General features: G+C 17.5%; 1 protein-coding gene across 8 annotated transcripts in view; it reads right to left on the bottom strand.

Annotated features, from left to right (window-relative positions):
- The window catches only part of LOC107994552 (caskin-1), a 95,532-nt gene that overhangs the window by 6,287 nt on the left and 68,257 nt on the right, over positions 1-20,988 (bottom strand). For 4 of the 8 annotated variants that reach the window (XM_062081475.1, XM_062081473.1, XM_062081471.1 and 1 more), the window contains 5 exons: positions 8,252-8,530; positions 6,399-6,722; positions 5,295-5,632; positions 4,079-4,465; positions 2,537-2,986 (listed from right to left, as the gene is read on the bottom strand). In XM_062081475.1, the coding sequence (XP_061937459.1) occupies positions 2,537-2,986; positions 4,079-4,465; positions 5,295-5,632; positions 6,399-6,722; positions 8,252-8,522 (1,770 nt within the window). In that variant the 5' untranslated portion in view covers positions 8,523-8,530. Of the gene's footprint in view, positions 1-2,536; positions 2,987-4,078; positions 4,466-5,294; positions 5,633-6,398; positions 6,723-8,251; positions 8,547-20,988 lie in introns of those variants that run through there. The other 4 variants (XM_062081477.1, XM_062081476.1, XM_062081470.1 and 1 more) reach the window with 2 other exon arrangements.

Raw genomic sequence — 20,988 nt, 5'->3', positions numbered from 1 at the left:
TTTATATTAAAACATTATAGAACTTTATTTATTATAAAAAAAACTATAATATACACATTATTAAAAGTCTTTAAATCATATGAAAAATTATTTATATTTATATTTTTTATAATATTATATAAAATATTTTATAAAATATTAAATTTTCAAAAATTGGAAAAAATATAATAAATATATAATAAATATCTGTACATTTTTTAATTTAGAATTAAGAATTATATATTTTAATTTAAAATATATACTAAAATATATACTATATATTTTAATTTTATTCCATTTTTTAAAAATATATTTTTTAAATTTTATTTCGAATAGGATAAATTTTTTCTTCGATATAACTTCACAAATAGATTTACATCTGATGAGATTTTTAAATAATAGTAATGCGACATTATACAGGATTCATTATTATATTATAAGCATTATATTTATTAAACCATCTTGCAAGAATATGTAATTGTTTCATAATTCTATTTTTTCAATAACTTGAAAATGATTTTTTAGAATATCAATATAATATTTATGATTTATGATACCATTCATACAATCCCAAAATATGATTGATTAAACTATGATATTCTCTATGCTTTACAATTGACAAATTTTTTTTCTGTACTTAATATTTTTTCCATCATACTTTGTTCATCCAAATAAATATATTATATTTACTCACATTAGTAAATATGACATGATTTCAATATTTCATTAATGTACTTTTTCGCAAATTGCACTTATTTCTTTCTATTATCATAACTTCATTTATGAAATATTTTTTATAAATTATTTTAATTATTATTTTGCATTTTAATTAGAATATTCAATAATCTGTAAAAAATTATATGTTAATTTGAAGATAATCTTTAAGTTCAGTTGTAATATTTACTATATTTATCTATGATACTTAGTTTTTCAAATTATTCATTTATTATAGATTCATCTTCATTTCTTGAATTATTTTTTGAAGTTTTTCAATCTCAATATTTATAAATGATTCCTTGGATTATAGACATTAGTTTCTTTCAAAAATTTACATAATAAATATAAAACCTTGAGTTTTATATTAATCTTCTAAATTTATTAATAAATTTAACAAATTTTTTTCTTCTTTATAAAATTTCTTCCTTATTTTTTCGATCCATTATATATAATTATTGAATAATATTCAAATTTAAAAGATTATTTTTACTGATAATATCTTTAAATATATTGATGTTAATTATTAATATGTTACCGATTATCCTACATATATAATATTATGATTTAGAGATTTATTAAATTGTGGATTTTTAATTTTAATTTTAATTTCAATGCAAATAGCATATTTTAATATGCTACTATTATTTTATATATTATATATGTTTTGCATATTTTAATCAAAGAATATATATATTTGTATAGAAACAATGAGTTTATTTTCTAGATTCATTTGAGCAAAATTTAATCATAATTATAAAATAAAAGCCTATATCATATCGGTCTAAAATGACAGTAGCTCTTTTAATAATACGAGCTACGAATTCTGTGCTGAGTGCATGAAGTTGTTCTATTATATCATTAATGGCTGATCTGTTGTTATTATTGTTTATTTAGATTTAACAATAGTTAATTGGCCTCAAAATCTTGATGGCGTTACGCAATATCCATACAGTACAATACATTGAAGAGGTGCTGGTGAATGGATATGGAAATCTTTTTATTATATTCTTGGTTTGATTATATCTTTATATACTTTATCGAGTTGAAAATTCCTGTTTGAGTTATATTTTTTTGTTTTAAAAAAATGTGAAGATTTGAATCTTTTACGAAAAATTTGAACGTTATAATTAATATCGCCGGGAGTCAGGCCATTCAATAGTCAAGTTGAAACGGCGCCCATATAGACAGAGGATGAGTATCGAGAATATTATTATATTAATATTATTGTTTATAATAGCTTGACATTTAGGTTATAGATATAATGAGTTACTTAAATTTGAGTTAATATTTATAGTTGAATATTAACTGTCAGTGATTATACTTGATGGTTTATTTATATATTATATATAACAAATTATATATTTAAACAGTTTTATTTAAATTGACCAAGACTTTTTATATTCACTATATATTTATGGAACATCTTTAAAAGATTTATTTTTCAAATTATAAGCAAATAAAATTTTCATTAAAAGAAAAAATAATATGAGCGAAATAATAAGCGAAAAAATAATATGAGAAAATTTTTTTTATCTCTGTCATAATATTGCTCTATTTCATGAAATGCAAATTTAAAATGTTTATAATTTAATAAATAAGTTTTAACCGGTATTTTTGTAAATTTTATCTTTATTTTGATCTTTAGTTAATCTTCCAAAAAATATCCTATAATATTATTAATACATGAATTTTTTATAATAAAAATTTAATTTCTTTAATCTTTAAGTTTTTAAATATTCATATATTATATAAAATTTAAAAGTAATTTTATTATCAAAGTTCATTGTAAAATTTTAAGTTATTAAAATTATAGAAAAAATTACAAAATAAATTAAATTACCTTAAAACTGGCATCAGAACCATTACGATGCTGCAATGCAAGAGAAGCTATTAATTCATGTTCTTCATTAACATTGACGCTGACGCTACCCCAAGAACGAGACATAGAAGAAGGTGGTCGATTTATCTGTGGCGGAGTTGATGGCACTGGTGCGGGTGCGGGTGGTGGAGGAGAAGGATGATGAATTAAATGATGATGTTGATGATGATGTATATGATGTTCCTCGCAAGAAGCAGTTGGAACTGGTCCGCTGCAATCTATCACAACATCGCCAATTCCTGATCCTCCAACACCTACACCAGAAGCATTATCTCTGGAACTTTGACGTCTTGGAGGAGATGGAGGACAACGTTTTGGAAGATGTGGACTACTTTCAAGTCCATAAGTCAATTGATATTTGTTATCGAAATCTCTTGGTAATGACTTAAATTGTCCTGGAGTTGCAGTGACCTATAATTAAAGAACAATACAATTATATATAATATATAAATATATTATAAATAACAGATATTATTTTATAAAATTAATAATTTAATTAAATAAAATGAATTTTTAAATGAATAAAATGTATAATTTTTCATTATTTTTAAGAATTAGAAATAATTATGAAAAATTTTGAAAATTATAATTATTTTGAATATTTTTGAATAAACATTTTTAATAAATACAATATAAATATATAAAAATAAATATTTTATATAATTATATTTTATATAATTATATAATTTATATAAAAATATGTAAAAATATATAAATATGTAAGTATATGGAATTACTATGGAATTACATGTGCAATTACGATTATGATACTTCATCAAATTAATATTTATAAATATTTATAAATGATGTCTATATGATATTAATTTATAAGATCTAAAAAAAGATATTTTATTTATTTTATTAAAAAATACAAAATTGCTAAAACTTGTTGTAATATGATACTTAATTATCTTGTAATATGACATAACTATGTTTTTTTGTATCTAATTACAAATGTAAATTTTTAATGATGTGTTTTGAGTTTCTAATTTTTTGAATAGTGCATGATTTATATTATTTGGAATCCATTAATTAAAATAATAAATAAATTTTTCTGAGCAATTTTCAAAACTTAAATGTTAATAGATAAACATAAATAAAAATTACTAATTAATATGCATAATTAATATAAAACTTAAAATTGCAGCAAAAATATTTATGTTAATAAAGAAAAGAAACAATGTTTATTATGTCATTCAATATCAAAGATTACATATTAAAATTTTTATAAATTTGTAAATTAAAAATTATTTTATAATTTTTGTAAACATTTATTATGAATGTTTTTTTTTTAATCTTAAATTCAAATAAATTTTTTAAAAATAAATAGAATCTAAAGTTTCATTTCATTTAATAATTTTTAATTATTTACTTTTAAGAGTTACTTTTTTTTCAATTGAATTATGAATTACATTCTATACATTCTATACATTCATTTTGTACATATAAAATTAATATATATAACATATATATAATATATAACATTAAAATGATATTTTATACCTTTGCTACTGGTCGTGGACGAACAAGACAATGTCTTGGTCGTGGAAGAGTTCCTCCACCTGCATCCACTACAGAAGTATCATTTGTAGGAGTTAGATCGCCATCTTCAAAACTACGTGGACGCCATTCAATTGGTTGTGGATGTGCAGAAGGTGCTGGTGATGGAGGATATCCAAGAGGTGCATCCTCTAAACTTTCTAAAGATTTTCCTCGTGAACCAGTTCGACCAACAATATTATAATCTGCTGGTAAAGCTGCATACATACTTCTCCATGTAGCTCCAGATGTCGTATCACTTCCTCCTCTCTGGAAAGATCTCAAAACAGGTGAGGAACAATCCTCATCAGGAGATGGCAAGTCAGGACCTCCTCGTTGAATAACTACATCCTGAAAATTAAAATGGAATACTAAGATTAAAATAATTAATAAAAAAAACGATTTGAAAAACATTGAGAAATATTTTACTAAAATGTTTAGTAATCTATCTTTTTGATCGATTTGGGTATCAAAATTAATATTTTTAGAATTATGGACCATAATTATCGTTTTATGTGAACATATATTGAATTATAAAATTTATTTAGAAAACATATACAAGGAGAGTATATACAAGATTGTTAGTGTATATATATATAATATGGAACATAAACAAAATTTAATTTTAGAGATTAAAATAAAAGTTAATATATAAAAATATTGGTTGAAATTTATTATTAACTTACAAGCAATTTAATTCGCGTTTGGATTAAATAAAACAAAGATAGAGCAAGACGTTGATATGACGAAATGTTTTCTCTATTATCTTATAAATTTCAGCTGTTTATAATTCAATAAATAAGCTTTAACTAAAAATTTTGTATATTAACTTTTTGACTTGTAAAATTAAAATCTTTTTTAAAATATTTTAAAATATATTTAATAATTTTAGAAAATTTCGTGTGTAAAAACATAATAGTTGTATATATTATTTATAATAGTTATAAATGCAATTTTATTCTAATAATTTGAATAAAATTTGAATAAGATTTGTATCACAACATATATGACTTATAATATTTAATTTTATTTTTAAGCTATATGCTGACTAAAAAAAAATTTTTTAATTTAACAAACACTATGAGCTCTCTCTTTTATTTATTTTCTCAAAGTTCATAATTCTTTTTATGTTAATTAAATATTTTAATTATTTTTTTTAATCGTTTTGTTGTTAATTTACCTGTGTTTGTCCAGGATGTGGTGGTAATCGTGCAAGATCAAGAGGCTGTATACGTTTACCAGCGCGAATATCTTTAACTCTTTTAATTGCCAATAATAATTTTTTTTGATGGCCGAGACGCACAATACCAATATCTTCGAGATCTTCCCAAGTGAGAGTTGTTACATCTTCAACTGAACGCATACCCTGTTGATGAAGAGCTCCAAGATATTCTTCGAGTCGTAGAAGTCTAAGCCATTCTTCTAATGAACCAGGAATATGCTCTGGTAAACCATCTCCTATATTTAAATTATCTATTTCCGCTTTCAAGCGTTTTCGATGATTAGGTTTCTTAATTCCTGTAAATATACAAAGTTTTAAATATAAATTTATAATTACATATTTAATTTTTAATTAATAATTTAGTTAGTATTTATGTTACATATGTATAAATTTAATACATGATATATTATATACTTTTATATAATAGAATTTAATATGCATAAAAAAATTATGAAAAATAAAAATATTAAATAATTTTTTTAATCTTGAGCATAAATAATGTATAAGAATGTAAAGAATATATAAGATATATTTAATTTAAAAATATAAAATATAAAATTTTTATTTAAAAAATATCCATAATTAAAATCAAAAACTTGTATTTATCTATTCATATAACAATTCCTAGCAAACAAACAATAAAAATTAGACCAATAGATTAGATTATAATAAAAAAATTTTCAAATTTTCATTTCTCATTCATTTAATTAGTATATATATATATATATATATATATATACAAGATTTCATTCTCTTTATTATTCTTTACAAATGATATATTGCAAATAAGTATATAAATTACAATAATATAAATCATATATTGTTATTATTAATATGTTTTATTTATTCAATTTCGTTATTTTAAAAAACTTTAACCTTAAAAAAAATAAAAAATTTATATCCCTTATATTTTTTAATTCATATCTATTATTTAAATACATTTCAATATATATAAAATTCGTTTTACACATACACATTTGTAAATTTAAATTATATTATTTGAAAAATGTATTTTTTTTAATTCATTTTATAAATTTAAAAATTGATTGAAAATATACTTGCCTATTGCTGTCAAATCTTCTGGCGTCATACGTGTAATAGTAGCTAAATCATAACCAGCGGAAGCAAACAAAGGAAAGTATTCCTCGAATTGGAGTTCAGTCAACCAAGCATGTACAACGTCAAGATCCGCTGGTCTATCGGGATGACTACCAAGTGAACTTATAGAACATCTGGGAGATGAAGCAAGAGCACCAGGTCCTCTAGGACCTAAATGATATCCAGAAGCTCTTCCAGAATCTAATGAAGCAGTAGAATGCCTAGAACCTGAACCTGATCCTGAACTACCTGGACTATCTCTTCCAGGACTTTGAGTCATATCGATTCCTAAAAAAAATATATATAAATAATTAACAATACATTTAATATAAATAATTAATTAATACAAATATATATATATTAAATTAGAAAAAATTATATTTTGCTAAAGATTCTAAATAATATCGGAAGTTAAAAGTCCAATGTTATGTTAATTTTATATAATTATATATTTAATTTTTAATTATATAGTTATATATATTTTATATTTTATATAATTATATAATTTTTTATAATAATAATAACAAATAAATATTAATAATTTATTTTATTTTAATAAATTTTAATATTAAAAAATTAATAAGTTTATAAATAAATAAATATAATTTATAAATTAAGTAAAAGTTTATAAATTAAACAAAAAATGAAATGAAATTATCATTTTATATAATGAACAGAGCATTTATTTCTGATCTTAAAAAACAAAATAAAAATTTTTTTTTCTTAATAATATTTTAATTAAATTATTTCAATTAAATAAAACTATGTAATAATTACTTTTAAATTCAAATAAAGCAGTAATTCATGTTTTGTATCAGTATCAAATCCTCTGATTGTTAATATTAATAGATATAAAAATTATTAATAGATATATATAAAAAAATTAGAATTTAAAATTATAAAAATATAATAATTATTTGTTTTTTTATTTTAAATTTTATTCAAATTCTATTAAATTTATTTTTATACATTCATTTTAAATTAGAATATATTCATATTAAAATATATTTAATATTTTAATAGTTTTGTTATAATAAAATAATAAACTAAATATTAATATAAAAAAATTAAATATTAAGTAATAAAATAATAAAATAAAATACATATTATACAAAATAGCTTTATTATAATTTATATATATCATTAAAAATGATTTATATTTTATTTCTTAAAAAAACAATAAATTTTAATAACAAATATTTATATAAAAATATTTATCTTGGAAATAAAATATCTAACAAAAGAAAAATATTTATTTAACATATTATTATATACATATATATATTATTGATAGTCAAAGTAATCATTAATAATTGAAATATATTCTTATTGATAAAAGTTAAGAAATAAACAAATCATTTCGAAATTTCTTTATATTTATTATTTTTATTTTTTATCGAAAAACTTATTATTTTTTAATATATAAATTGTTATCTTCTTATGTTATTTTTAATTTCAATTTATTCATTTTAGAAAATTAAAAATTAAAAATATAAATATATTCACAAATCATTAATTTATTTCTTAATTTTTTTTAATAAATATATTTTTTAGAAATAAGTTTAATGATAATTAAATTAATGATAATTAATTAATGATAAAATAATGATAATTTAAGTTATAAATAACTGACTTATTTTATATTATAAATAAATAAAAATCGAAGAAAATGTATATGCTTGAGATAAGACATGAATAAGAATATAGTCTGAGGATAGATAAATGATAATAAATAAATAACAAATTATCATATAATCAATGTGTAAGCATATTATCAGTTTTAATAAAACAATAATTCGTAATAAACAGCATCACACCTTGATCCTCGGCATGGGCATATTTGCCAACAACTGGTGGAAAGGCAAACCCAGGATGGGTAAAAATAGGTCCCGGACTTTTCCCAGATGGCACACCGTAAGAACCTTCGTCAGTTGTTCCGCATGGTCCACTTCCGGGCAGGAAACAACTATCTTCACTGCTTGCGTATCCAGCAGAACCAAAGGAAGAGCCAGAATGTCGAAATACATCGGGTACAGCTGGTGGTGCTACTTTCTTCGCTTGGGTCACAGCTTTGGACGGCCGATTCATGCCGCCAACTGCGCACAAATTCATTTCGTTAGTTCATTATTCAATATGATACACCTTGCTATCATCAACATTATGTACAATACTTTTTATAAATTTAATTGCATTTATGAAAATTATATGGTACTTCAAGAAGCAGTTAAAACTTTAACTGTTAAGAGAAACTATAAAATACAATATGAGATATCTTATTCATAGGAAACACATATATGTAAAAAAGAAAACAATAAAGATAAGTTCAAATACTGTATGGATCATATAATATAAGTATCTTAATTATTGTTATAATTAATCGATTACAATTTTGTTTATTATAAATGATGCAATATTAAAAAAACATGATTCCAAACTATTTATAATTCCAAATTCCGAAAATTTATACAAAGATCAAAACAGGATCATTAGAAATGATTTCAGATTTTCTAAAATTCAGCATTCTAAATATATAAAATATATATATTATATATATATAATATATATATATATATAATATATATAATATAATAGATACTTAATTTTAATAAATATTTTTTATATTAAATATAAAATATAAATACTGTAACATAAAACAAAAATAAATTATTACTAAATATTCAATTCGAAAAATAAAAACTAATCCATGTTCTAAAATTAAGTTTTGAATAATTAAAATTTAATTTAAAAAAAAAATAAAGTGAATTATTTTAAAATTTCTCAAAATTTGAATAAAATTTTATGTAAAGGAATTATATAAAGGAATTCAATTTTATCGAATAAATTGAATCTAATATTATTGCTTATGAATTATATGCTACTTCTCTATTAATATGTGTTTAGTATACAATATGTATGAGTATACAAAAGCTATATTTTTATTTATTATCTTGTATTAATTGAACAATATTTTTTTTTCTTTTTAATATCATTTATTACTAAATAAATTAACATAAAAATTATATTATTCATTTTATAATCATTATAATTCATATTTAAAAGAAATAAGAAGAATTGTTGAGAAATCCTAAGATGATAACACTTAATTTTTTATATTTTTCGTTAGTATTAATTTCTTTTTTTTATACAAAGATATCTTTAATTTATTTACATATAACTTTATAATTTTTTACATCTATCAAAAATTCAAACAAGATCGAAAACAAAAAAATACTTGTTTTAATTTAATAAAAAAGATTATAAAGTTATATATACATAATAAAATAGAATATAATTTGAAAAAAAAATTGTCTTAAAAAAAAAATAAGAAAATCGAATATAAACGTTTTTAAAGTCCTTCGAAATTGTATAATCTATGATACTAATTTAAATTAAAAAAAATAATGATTAATTCACTAATTCATAATTAATGGAACAATTATTGGAAAAAAAATAAAAATAATTATGTTAAGTCTACTTTATATTGCAAATAAATATTTATAAAATTTTGAACATCTTATTTTAAAAATTAAAAGTTAACTTATTAAAAAACTTATTTTAAATTATAATTAAAAGAAATAATGTATATATTATTTAATAATATATTTAATATAATAAATCATTTTACATAAAAGATATATTTTAATAATTAACTAAGGATTTAATAATTTACATTAATATAATGGATATTAAACAAATATTACTATTAAATCTTATCAATGTTTTCTGTTCGCAAGTTACAATTCATTAAAGTTATACTTCAGAGAAACCGTTCAAAGTAGATTACTTGAACAAATTAAGCTCGCAATATGAACGTATTAGATCAAAAATGTATTCGAAAAATCTTGGTTCATTTTTAATAATAATTTATTATAAAAATAGATGTATAAAATAAAAAAGTTTTTATAAAAAATTTCTTATAATTAATAATTACATTTTTATGAATAATTTATTTGAAATAAATCATAATGATAATAAGATTTAAAAAAATATTTCAGATTGCGATCTATTATATATATCTAAATTAATAAAAATTCTTAAAATATGATTTAAAGATCAGATTATATAATTAATAATTAGATATTTGTAATTAATTATTAATTTCCATGTTAATTTTCTTTAAATTATTTTAATTGATAGAATCTTGAAAGAATGTTATAAAATGGATTTCAAATATTTTATTATTTCAATGTAATAGTTAAGAAATTTTCATATAATAATGGAAGTTAACAAAAAAAATTTTAAATTGAGATTTATATGTAATATTTAATTTTATACAAGATATTTTTTAACCAAATAATTTATTTTAATATAAGGCAAATATTTTATTAATCAATTTGTAGAAAAATGAAACTTATAAATAATTAAGAATAATAATAAAAAAATAATAATGATATGATAATAAAATAAAATAATAAAATAACAATAAGCCAATTTTCTTAGTGATTAAAAACTTAATTTAAGTGATTAAAAAATTGATTTAATAAAATATGAAAAGTTACAGATAGTTTTATTATAACAAATATTTTAAATTATTATTATTTGCACGAGAACTATGTGAGAAAAAAACAATGATATATAATAAAAATATAAAATAATAATATTATTAAAATTAAAATTAAAAAATATAAAATATATTTTATATTTTTTATTTTGTTCTGTTAAAATAATTTTTTTAAGAATTTAATATTTCACAATATTAATTTAATACGTTTACAATCTAATTATTCAAAAAAGTTTAAAAATAGTTTTTGAATTGTTTTCATTTTATAAAATATCAAATTTAGATTAGAATCGTTTACTATTAAATTTCAATTTTAATTATATTACAAAAATGATTAAAAAAACAAAATCTCTTTAAAAAATTAAAACAAAAAAAAATAAAGAAAAATTAAATTAAAAAATTAATTTTTTTAATTAAAAATTATTCTTATTTTTTTTTCATTGCTCTTTGATAAATTACAAATACGACTACTCATAGAAACTTATAGATATCAAATTATTTATTAAACAAGAATTCTAATGCAAACAAGATATAATACAAACTAAATAGAAAAAGAATTCGAATTTATTCCAATGAATTAGCATTGAATTTATTAGATAACAATCTAATAATTAGGAGACTTAAAAAATTTAGCTATTTACAAAAACAATTTGACTAGAATGATTAGAAAATGAATAGAATTGATAGAATGACATTGAAACATGTTCGTGTATATATATAGCAATTTAAAAGTAATGGATTTAACAAGACTGGAAATGATAAAATGATGGTTCAATCTTATGTGAACTATTAATTTATATGCATAAAGACTTTTAGACTTTTAAAAGAAAAATATTTTAAAAACTTTTGTCAAAAATGTAATTAAAAAGTGTTATCGAATGCAGAAATAAAATAATAAAAACATCTATGAAAAGAATTTATCAAAGATATTTCAATCGTGATAAGTATCTCTTTTCGAATGTATTTAATTTTTCTTTTTCTCGATACATTTTCATTCCATTATTTTTGAGCGAAGAAAATTATTATTATCAAGTTGCTGATATTTTCATATATAAATCATATAAAATCTTTGAGCTTTTTTCGATATATTGCCTGACATATCGTTTGGTGCGTTGTGGAATATATAATAATAGATCTAGGATATCTATATATCACAAAAAATGCTATTTTTGTTGCATTCTGATCAAAAAATATAAGCAAATTATGAATAAATTATGAATCGAAAACTAACGAAAATTTAATATTTTTTTTTCAAGATATTGAATTATGATCTTTTAAGATTAATATATATAATTCTTTCATCTTTATCAAAACTTTGAATTTCATAATTCTTATATAGTTAATTTTTATATAGTCTTTTATTTATAAATTTTTATGAATTCAGAAGTGTAGAATCACGCTATAATATTTTTTATATTTATTTTTTATATATTTAAATTAGATCTTACAATTTCACATATAAATATGATAAAATAAAACAAATTTGCATCGAAAGAAAAAAAGTATACTTAATTTATCAGAGTAAAATACTGAAATTAAAACAAACTTCTTTTATATAAAACAATTATTAAGCCAATTTAGACTTATGGGATAAATGACAACTAAAATTCATATAACTGAATTAATTTGCAGTTCATTATATTCAGAATACAAAAAGATCGATTTTTATCACAAGATTAATTCATCAATAAAATATATTTAAGTTTATTTTGTATTGTATTGAGACTTACTCAATATATACTATTAAAAATATTTATTATTTTTAATATTATATTTTATTCAAAATTTTTAAACAAAATATGATTAAATATGTTTAATCATATTTAATTATATTTAATATATTTAAATTATATTTAATTTATATTTAATTATATTACATACGTAAAAATTATATGAAAAGAAAGTAATTACTTAATAATAATATTTATATCGTTTATATAGTAATAAAATATGTAAAATATATCTAAAATATTTTATATAAAAATATATATTTATATAAAAATTTATAATTTAGTTTTACAATTATAATTAGAATGGGAAAATAATTAGAGAAAGATTGATTGAAAAGTAATAAACTTTTATTATATATATTTTTAAAAGAAATGAGATAAGCATTCACAATCAGTTCATAGTTACATCTCTTTTATGAACATGCCAAGTGTTACTAACTTTGCTCCATGCAATTTTAAATAAATATCACTTAGAATGAAATTCGATATATATTCAATATCAACGAAGTTCAAGCAACTTTGAAATCGCTATCACGAAGAAAGCGATTTTTTTCTGAATATCATTACATATGATAAGAGTTGAATTCATCATTATGACCTCTCTCCCCCAAATGGAGAATATAAAATAAAAATCTTTTTATTCAAAAAATATTTTGAAGTCAGCAAATTCACATTTGTTGAAATGCGAAATAAATTAATTTCACCGAATATTTTTAATTATAAAGAATTATAAGTGTTAAATATATTAAGATATATTCAAGAATTTAAAGTATTTGTGAAAAAATATTGAATTTGGAATTTAGCTGACATAATATTGTTACAACTATATGAATGCTCAACTATATGAATATATAATATATATGTAACATTTCTCTTGTGACAATTCAGATTTGATTTTTTCAAATTCTTTTTTTTTTTTTTTTGCGAATTCTAAGTATTCATTTTAAATTGAACATTGAAATCAAAACAGCAATGACTTCTTTTATGAAAAGTAGAATAGCAAAATTTTTCATTCATTAAGTGAAAAAATTTGTTATATTAATAACAATATATCCATAAGTATGTTGAAAAATATGGTATTATTATATAACTAATGAATTATATTTTGATTTTCTCTTTATTTCAATAAATGCGTTCTTGAAATGCAGACGAAAAATCATTATTTTTCAACCGAATTGTATTTATGTAATTTTATATATAAATTCATTATGAATATTGTTGTTTTTCAAAATATTAATATAATTAAACGAGAATTTTTATTTCTATATATTATTTCGAAATAAAATACATATGCACTATGAAAGCTTTCTTTATTATTTTAATTTATGTAATAGAAAAACAGAAATCTGTTTCAGAAACATATTAAATATTAAATTTTAAAGCATAAAATTTTTATACAAATTCTGCAAATTATTATGTTTTTAAATATTCTGGTTTAGCCTCTGAAAGAAAAGATATATTACTTGATTTAAACATTATATGTTATACGATATAATTTCCATACCTCAACGAACGAACAAAAATTCGAGGATTTATTGAAGATAATCTATGGAATTTAAGACTAATAAATCTACAAGATTCAAAGGCTTTAAAGAAAACTATCTAAAACTATCGTACTACTTTTGCAATTTTAATATGGATATCAGAAATGATGGAAATTTCACTAATATTAATTATATGCTAAAAATTAAAGTACATTATATTTTAACAAAATATTCAACTATAAAAAAATTTATATTTATATAATTATTATTATTTTTAAGAACATGCATAAATATATAAAATAAATTTTATTGGTATTTATATTTATAAAAATCAATATTTCATTAATAAATATTATCTTACACACATTTCTTTTGCAATAATTATAAATTGTTCCATCCCTTATTTTGCATATAAACATACGTATACTATGTTATACTATATTTTTTTTGTGAACATTATATATTTTTTATATTTTATATTCGTTTTTTTAAATACTTGATATGGATTAATCTATAAATGATATTCAATTTATGATATTAAATTTGGAAATGAATTTTTGAAATTTTTTAATCTTGATATTTTCGATATTTGATAATTATTTGTAGAAAAGTACTATTCTTTAATTTCGATATTTTTTTAACATATTCAAGTTTGTTCATTCAAAGTTATCATTTTAATTAATGTTATTAAGTTTTTACTTAATAATTATTATTTATTAATAAAGTAAATTATTAATAAAAATAGAAAATTCTTTTTTAAATTAGAAAAGATTAGATTAGAATAGATTAAATTAAGTTACTTAAATCAGTTAAATTATTATTGCTAGACAATTGATAGTTGGCTGTCTTACAACGATATTCAAATGAGTTATTTTCAATATTTGTTCAGAATGTATAGAAACTTTTAGAAATGTGAATTTAATGTTGCTTAAATAGCAAAAAAGAAAAATAAAAAATTGAAATAAAAGAAAGAAAAATATAAGAGATATATATATATATACTGATATATATATATCATATATATCATAGATATATATACATATATATATAGCTATTTTATATATTTTGATTTGAAAGGAAAAATAATGTTATCTAGAATTGATATCTTTTTTTAAGATAAATATAATTTACATTTAATTATATAAATTTAAAAAACTATATATAAATATTACATGTAAGATTTAAAGATATTTAAATATAAAATAAATCCTCTAAATGTTTTATTGCGATTAAGTCATGAAGATTAAATATTATTGAATTAATTTTTTAAGTGTTTTATTATAAATAATAATGCCATATCGAAAATTATACGTCAATGTATTATTTTTTTCTTTTAAATAAAAAAAAAATTACGCAAAAAAAAAAAAGAAGATATTGCAAGATAATTAAGAATATAAAGACGAATCCTCCTATATTATAATCCTCCAAATAAGAATTGTTTATTAATATTAATACCTACTATATTGTTTTTCATCAATAAGTAATAATTTAATTTTTGCTATATTAATTCAAATGTTATACTCATTATATAATCATTATATAATATTACTCATTATATAATCAATATTGCTCAATTCCAATATTATTTTATAATAATAGTATTTCCTTAATTTTTTATATCATTTATTATAATTTTTTTTAATTATATTGCCTTCTACACTGCAATATGAGAACATGTGACATTTCATAAACATTTCTCGATTAAAATTATGTATATGCAACAATAACATAATTTGAATATTTAATAAATAAAATATGTATTTTAGTTTAATAATCATTTTATTTTAATAAAAGCTATTCAAAAAATAAGAAATTAATAATTACGCTATTTGCATTTAAAAAATATGAGAAGATATTTTATTTCTAGCATACTTTTTTTCAAATTATTTATGTATTTTAGATAATCTTCTCATATATCTTAAATAAAAAGAAAAGAAAAGTAAATTGATATTTGCAATCGTTAAAGAGAAAATAAATATAAATATTTTATATTTGTCATTATATCATATATATTTATATCTTCAAAAACATAAGAAATAAAATAATATATAATAAAATAATATAATATAATATAATATCATAATAAAATATACTATAATATTATCTTGCGTTCTTATACTTAGAATTTTATTAAATAATTTTTTTAAATAATATAATATAATATAATATAATAATAAAATATACTATAATATTATCTTGCGTTCTTATACTTAGAATTTTATTTCATAAAATTATTTATGAAATATGATATAAAATATGTATAAAATATATTATAAACATGTATATAATTTTTTAATTGATAATTGAATTGATAAAAATGGATCGTTTTATTTGTTATGCACTTTATTATATTTCATGAAGTGAAATTATACGAAGAATATTAAATATATATATTGTACTTTTGTAAATTATTAAAATTATAAAAATTATAATAGACAAATACATATAAATACATATATATTTATTATATAGATTATTAATTAGAAAATCGTTATTTTACAACATTAATAATAATAATAATTATAAATTTGTAAATTTAATAAATATCAAAAATAATATGAAAAATTTATAGATATAAATATTATAGATATATTATTATTTGAAAAATTATATTTTATAAATAATATCTAAAGCCTGAGACAATTCTCTTTCCTAATTTGTACATTATATTTATATATTTTGTACATTGTATTTTCTATTTGATGTTGCTATTTTTAAATTACAATTTTATTTCAATTATTTATTTTAATATTATAAAAAATTATAATTCAAAAAGAATAGAAAAATATTTTATGACAAAAATTCAAATATGATAAAAAATTAATTATCATTATCGGAAATAAATACTATTGATATCAATTCTTATTCAATTTTTATTTGAATAAATAAATTATTTTATAGATTATTTATTATTATTACTTAATTTATAATTGATAATTATTAGTTATAAATGATTATTAATTATTACTTACAAAAAGAATAATTATTAATTAGTAGTTATAGAATATAAAAGAAGTAATTATTAGTTATTTTATTAAATTATAAATTTTTATTTTATTTATTTTTTTATTACTTATACATCGTTACTCTGTTTCTTTATTTGAATATATTTATTTGAATAATATTTAATACAGATATTTAAATTATTTTAACATTTATTATTTTATATAATATTTAAATATAATATATATTAAATAAATTTAATATAATATGATTTTATTATGATATATGAATTATATTTTTCTATAGTTTTCCTATGTGAAATTACCATTCTCTAATTCTTAATAAAAATTTGTTTTTTTTAATTTTTAAATCCAGAAATTTTTATTCATAATTTTCTTTACGCATTTTTTAATTTTGATTTGATTTTTTCTATAGAACATTTAATTATTTATTTGTTTTTTTATTATAATAAAACATTATTTATTATTAATTCAATATGTCAATAATGTTAAATAAATTATTTAGAAATAATTTTTTTTTAAATAAAATTTTAGAATTTTAGAAACATTATTATAATTTATTCGAAGAAATTATTTAATCTTTTTATTTGTTATTTTTAATTTTTATTTCTAGTATCTAATTCTGGTTTTCAATAATTTAGTATCCATAAAATGGAAAAAATACAGAAATATAAACATATTGAAATTTGAATAAAATAAAACACTTTGAACATAGCATAGATTGATAATGCGATGTTAAACAATCGAATGCATATTATAAGAAACTCGAATATATAATAAAATCGACAACAATATAAATTAATAAAATATAATCATGTAATCGATTATGATATCAACTTCTTCAATTTTGTTTGCTATAAATGATAACCATCAAAATTAGAAAATTGAAGCTTTATAAGGAATAAAATGAATAAAATAAATATTAATCTTAAAACTTGTAATTACATAACTTATGTATTTTTTTGTATTTAAAATTTGTATTTATTTAACATTTCTACTATATTGAAAATATTCATTTTTATATTTTATATTTGTTTCAAAAAATAAATTAAAGATATAATATAAATTATAATACTTTATTTAAATATGAAATATTCATATGTTGAAAACTATATAAATAAAAAAATAAATAAGAAATCAATTATTAAATTATTTATTATTTTTAAATGATTATTTATAATGAATTATTTTCAATATAATAAATAATGAAAAAAAATATCCACAGATTAAATAATATATAATTATGAAATTTATATGCTATATTTAATGTTACATTTTATTTACATTTTATAATTTATTATTCTATTAAATTATTCTGTGTGAAATGATTATGTAATTTTTTTATACAAAATGTTAATATATCATATAAGATATTTTTGGAAAATGAATTTAAAGATCAAAATGAAATTATAGTATACAAAAATATTAATTAAGGTTTATTTATTAAATTACAAACAATTGTAACAAACAAAAATAAAGAATACAATAGCTCTATTTTCAATTTTTTATTTTCATTCAATTTTTTTATTTTGGTTTTTGAAATTCATCCAAAATTATTTTATTCAAAAATATGTCATCTCAATATATTAATGTTCTGATAAGTTTTAACTATATTTAGTTATTAAATTGTCATATACATATTTAAATTATATATAAATTTATATATTTATTTATATTAATTATATATTTTTTTTATAATATAATTTTTTAACTAACTACAATATAATATTTTTATTATATCTAACTATATCAAAATATAATAAAATAATATAATATATAATGAAAATAATACAATTAATAAAATAAATTTTTATAATAAATTGAAATCAATAAATTAATAAAATAAAATATATTTAAAATTTTAATAAATCTAACATTTTTTTATGTATCGAAGTAAATAAATTAATAAAATAAATACAAATCAAAGTTAGTAAAATTAATAAAATAATAGATTATTAAAATTAGTAAGATAGTTTTGTGATATGAGATCATAAATATATAATCATTATTATGTTTCTAAACATAATTATAATTATAAAGGATTAGAAAAAATATACAAAAACATGTTACTGAAATTCAATTTTATAGTAAATTAATTTTGAATAAAATTTATAAAAAGTTTGAATTATTGATTTCTGATTTTTTATTTTTATTATTTTAATGCCAAAATATAATTATTACGGAGAATTGAACATTTATGAAATTCTTTATATAAACTAAGATTTCAAAAATTTATTTAATTTTGGTATGATTTAAAATTGTCTTTTTTCTTTTGATCAATTTAAAGTTATATCAATTATGAATATTAGTGAATTTAAAAAAATTATCAGTGAATTAAATAAATTATTTTGTTAAATAATTTGGTTTCTTTTTTTATTTAGAAAAGAAATACTAACTTTTTACTTTTTCTAAATTGTTTTTAATGCGGAATGGTATTTAAGATATAAATTATTCTTATTTATTTGTGTTTTTTAAATGATAATAATTAATATTTAAATTTAATAAAAATGTTAAAATAACATTCATTATCTGATATCATAAATAATTATAATATGATCATAAGTATTTGATTATTTTTATTTTACTGAAAAATTAATATTATAAAATTTAAAAATACTTATTGATATGAAGAACATAAATCTTTTAATCAATATTATATTTATTTATGAATATTATTTTAAAACTTATCTATATTTAATTTGTTATATTCCAAAAATGAAAAAATTAGTATATTAAATATTTGCGAATAATGTTTTTAAAATTATATTTCTTAAAAAAAATTTTCTTATGGATTGTTATATGTATTGTATATATTGTATATAATGTATATAATATTATATATCATTATGTAAAATAAATCATAGATCGGAAAAAATAATATTTATTCTATGTAATTCTTACATTAACAAATTCCAAAAATTTACATGAATAAATAATAAAATTAATCTAACATTTAAATTTAAATAAAATACTCAGTAAATACTCAAAATATTTAAATCTCTATTAAAATTATTTTTTAATATTAAAACGATTTAACATAAGAATAAAATTATTAAAAAATATTTTATTTGAAGAATTTAACTTATTTTATTTAGAATTTTAAAAATTAAGAAAAAAGTTTTCAATAATAATTAAAATCTGACTTTTAAACAAGCTTTAGTGAATTAATGTTTTAAATGTTTGAATTATTATTAATAAAAAAAAGAATTGTTATATTATTTGATTATTATTGAGAATTATTACTTGTTATCGTTTATGGTTATAGATTCTGATTTATTATTATTTTGATTAAATTTTATTCATTTAAATTACATTTTATTATTTTTTATTTATTAATTTTATTTTATTTTATTTTATTAAATAAATTTTATTTATTTAAATTATATTTTCTTTTATTATTTTAAATTAATCAAACAATATTTTTCTTTTCTTTTTTTTCTAACATTATATTCTAATAATATAGATAATAAATTAAGAAAAAAGAATATTATTCATATAATTTATATTACAAGAAAGATGTTGTTACTGAAAAGATATATAATTAAAGATATTCTAAAAGAATTATAAAGCAATGTTGAAGTATCATAAATTACAGCAAGAACTATGTCGAACTACGAATTACAATATAGATTTTTCTTTGTATGTCTTATTAGCTCCAGAAAACTAGAGATCAATTCTGAAATCATTAATTAAAATATAGATACAATACTATATTTTTATAAAACTTACTTTATAAAAGAATAATTTATATAAAAGAAAAATTTAAAAAAAGTAATGAAATACAAGATATACTCGTATAAAAATAAATAAGATTCATTTCTTGATTAATTAATTTTATTTAATATTTTATTTAATATTTTATTTAATATTTTCTTT

Source organism: Apis cerana, linkage group LG11 (assembly GCF_029169275.1).
Source record: "Apis cerana isolate GH-2021 linkage group LG11, AcerK_1.0, whole genome shotgun sequence".
In the NCBI taxonomy this organism is placed as follows: Eukaryota; Metazoa; Arthropoda; class Insecta; order Hymenoptera; family Apidae; genus Apis; species Apis cerana.
This window is presented reverse-complemented; position numbering and strand designations above follow the sequence as displayed.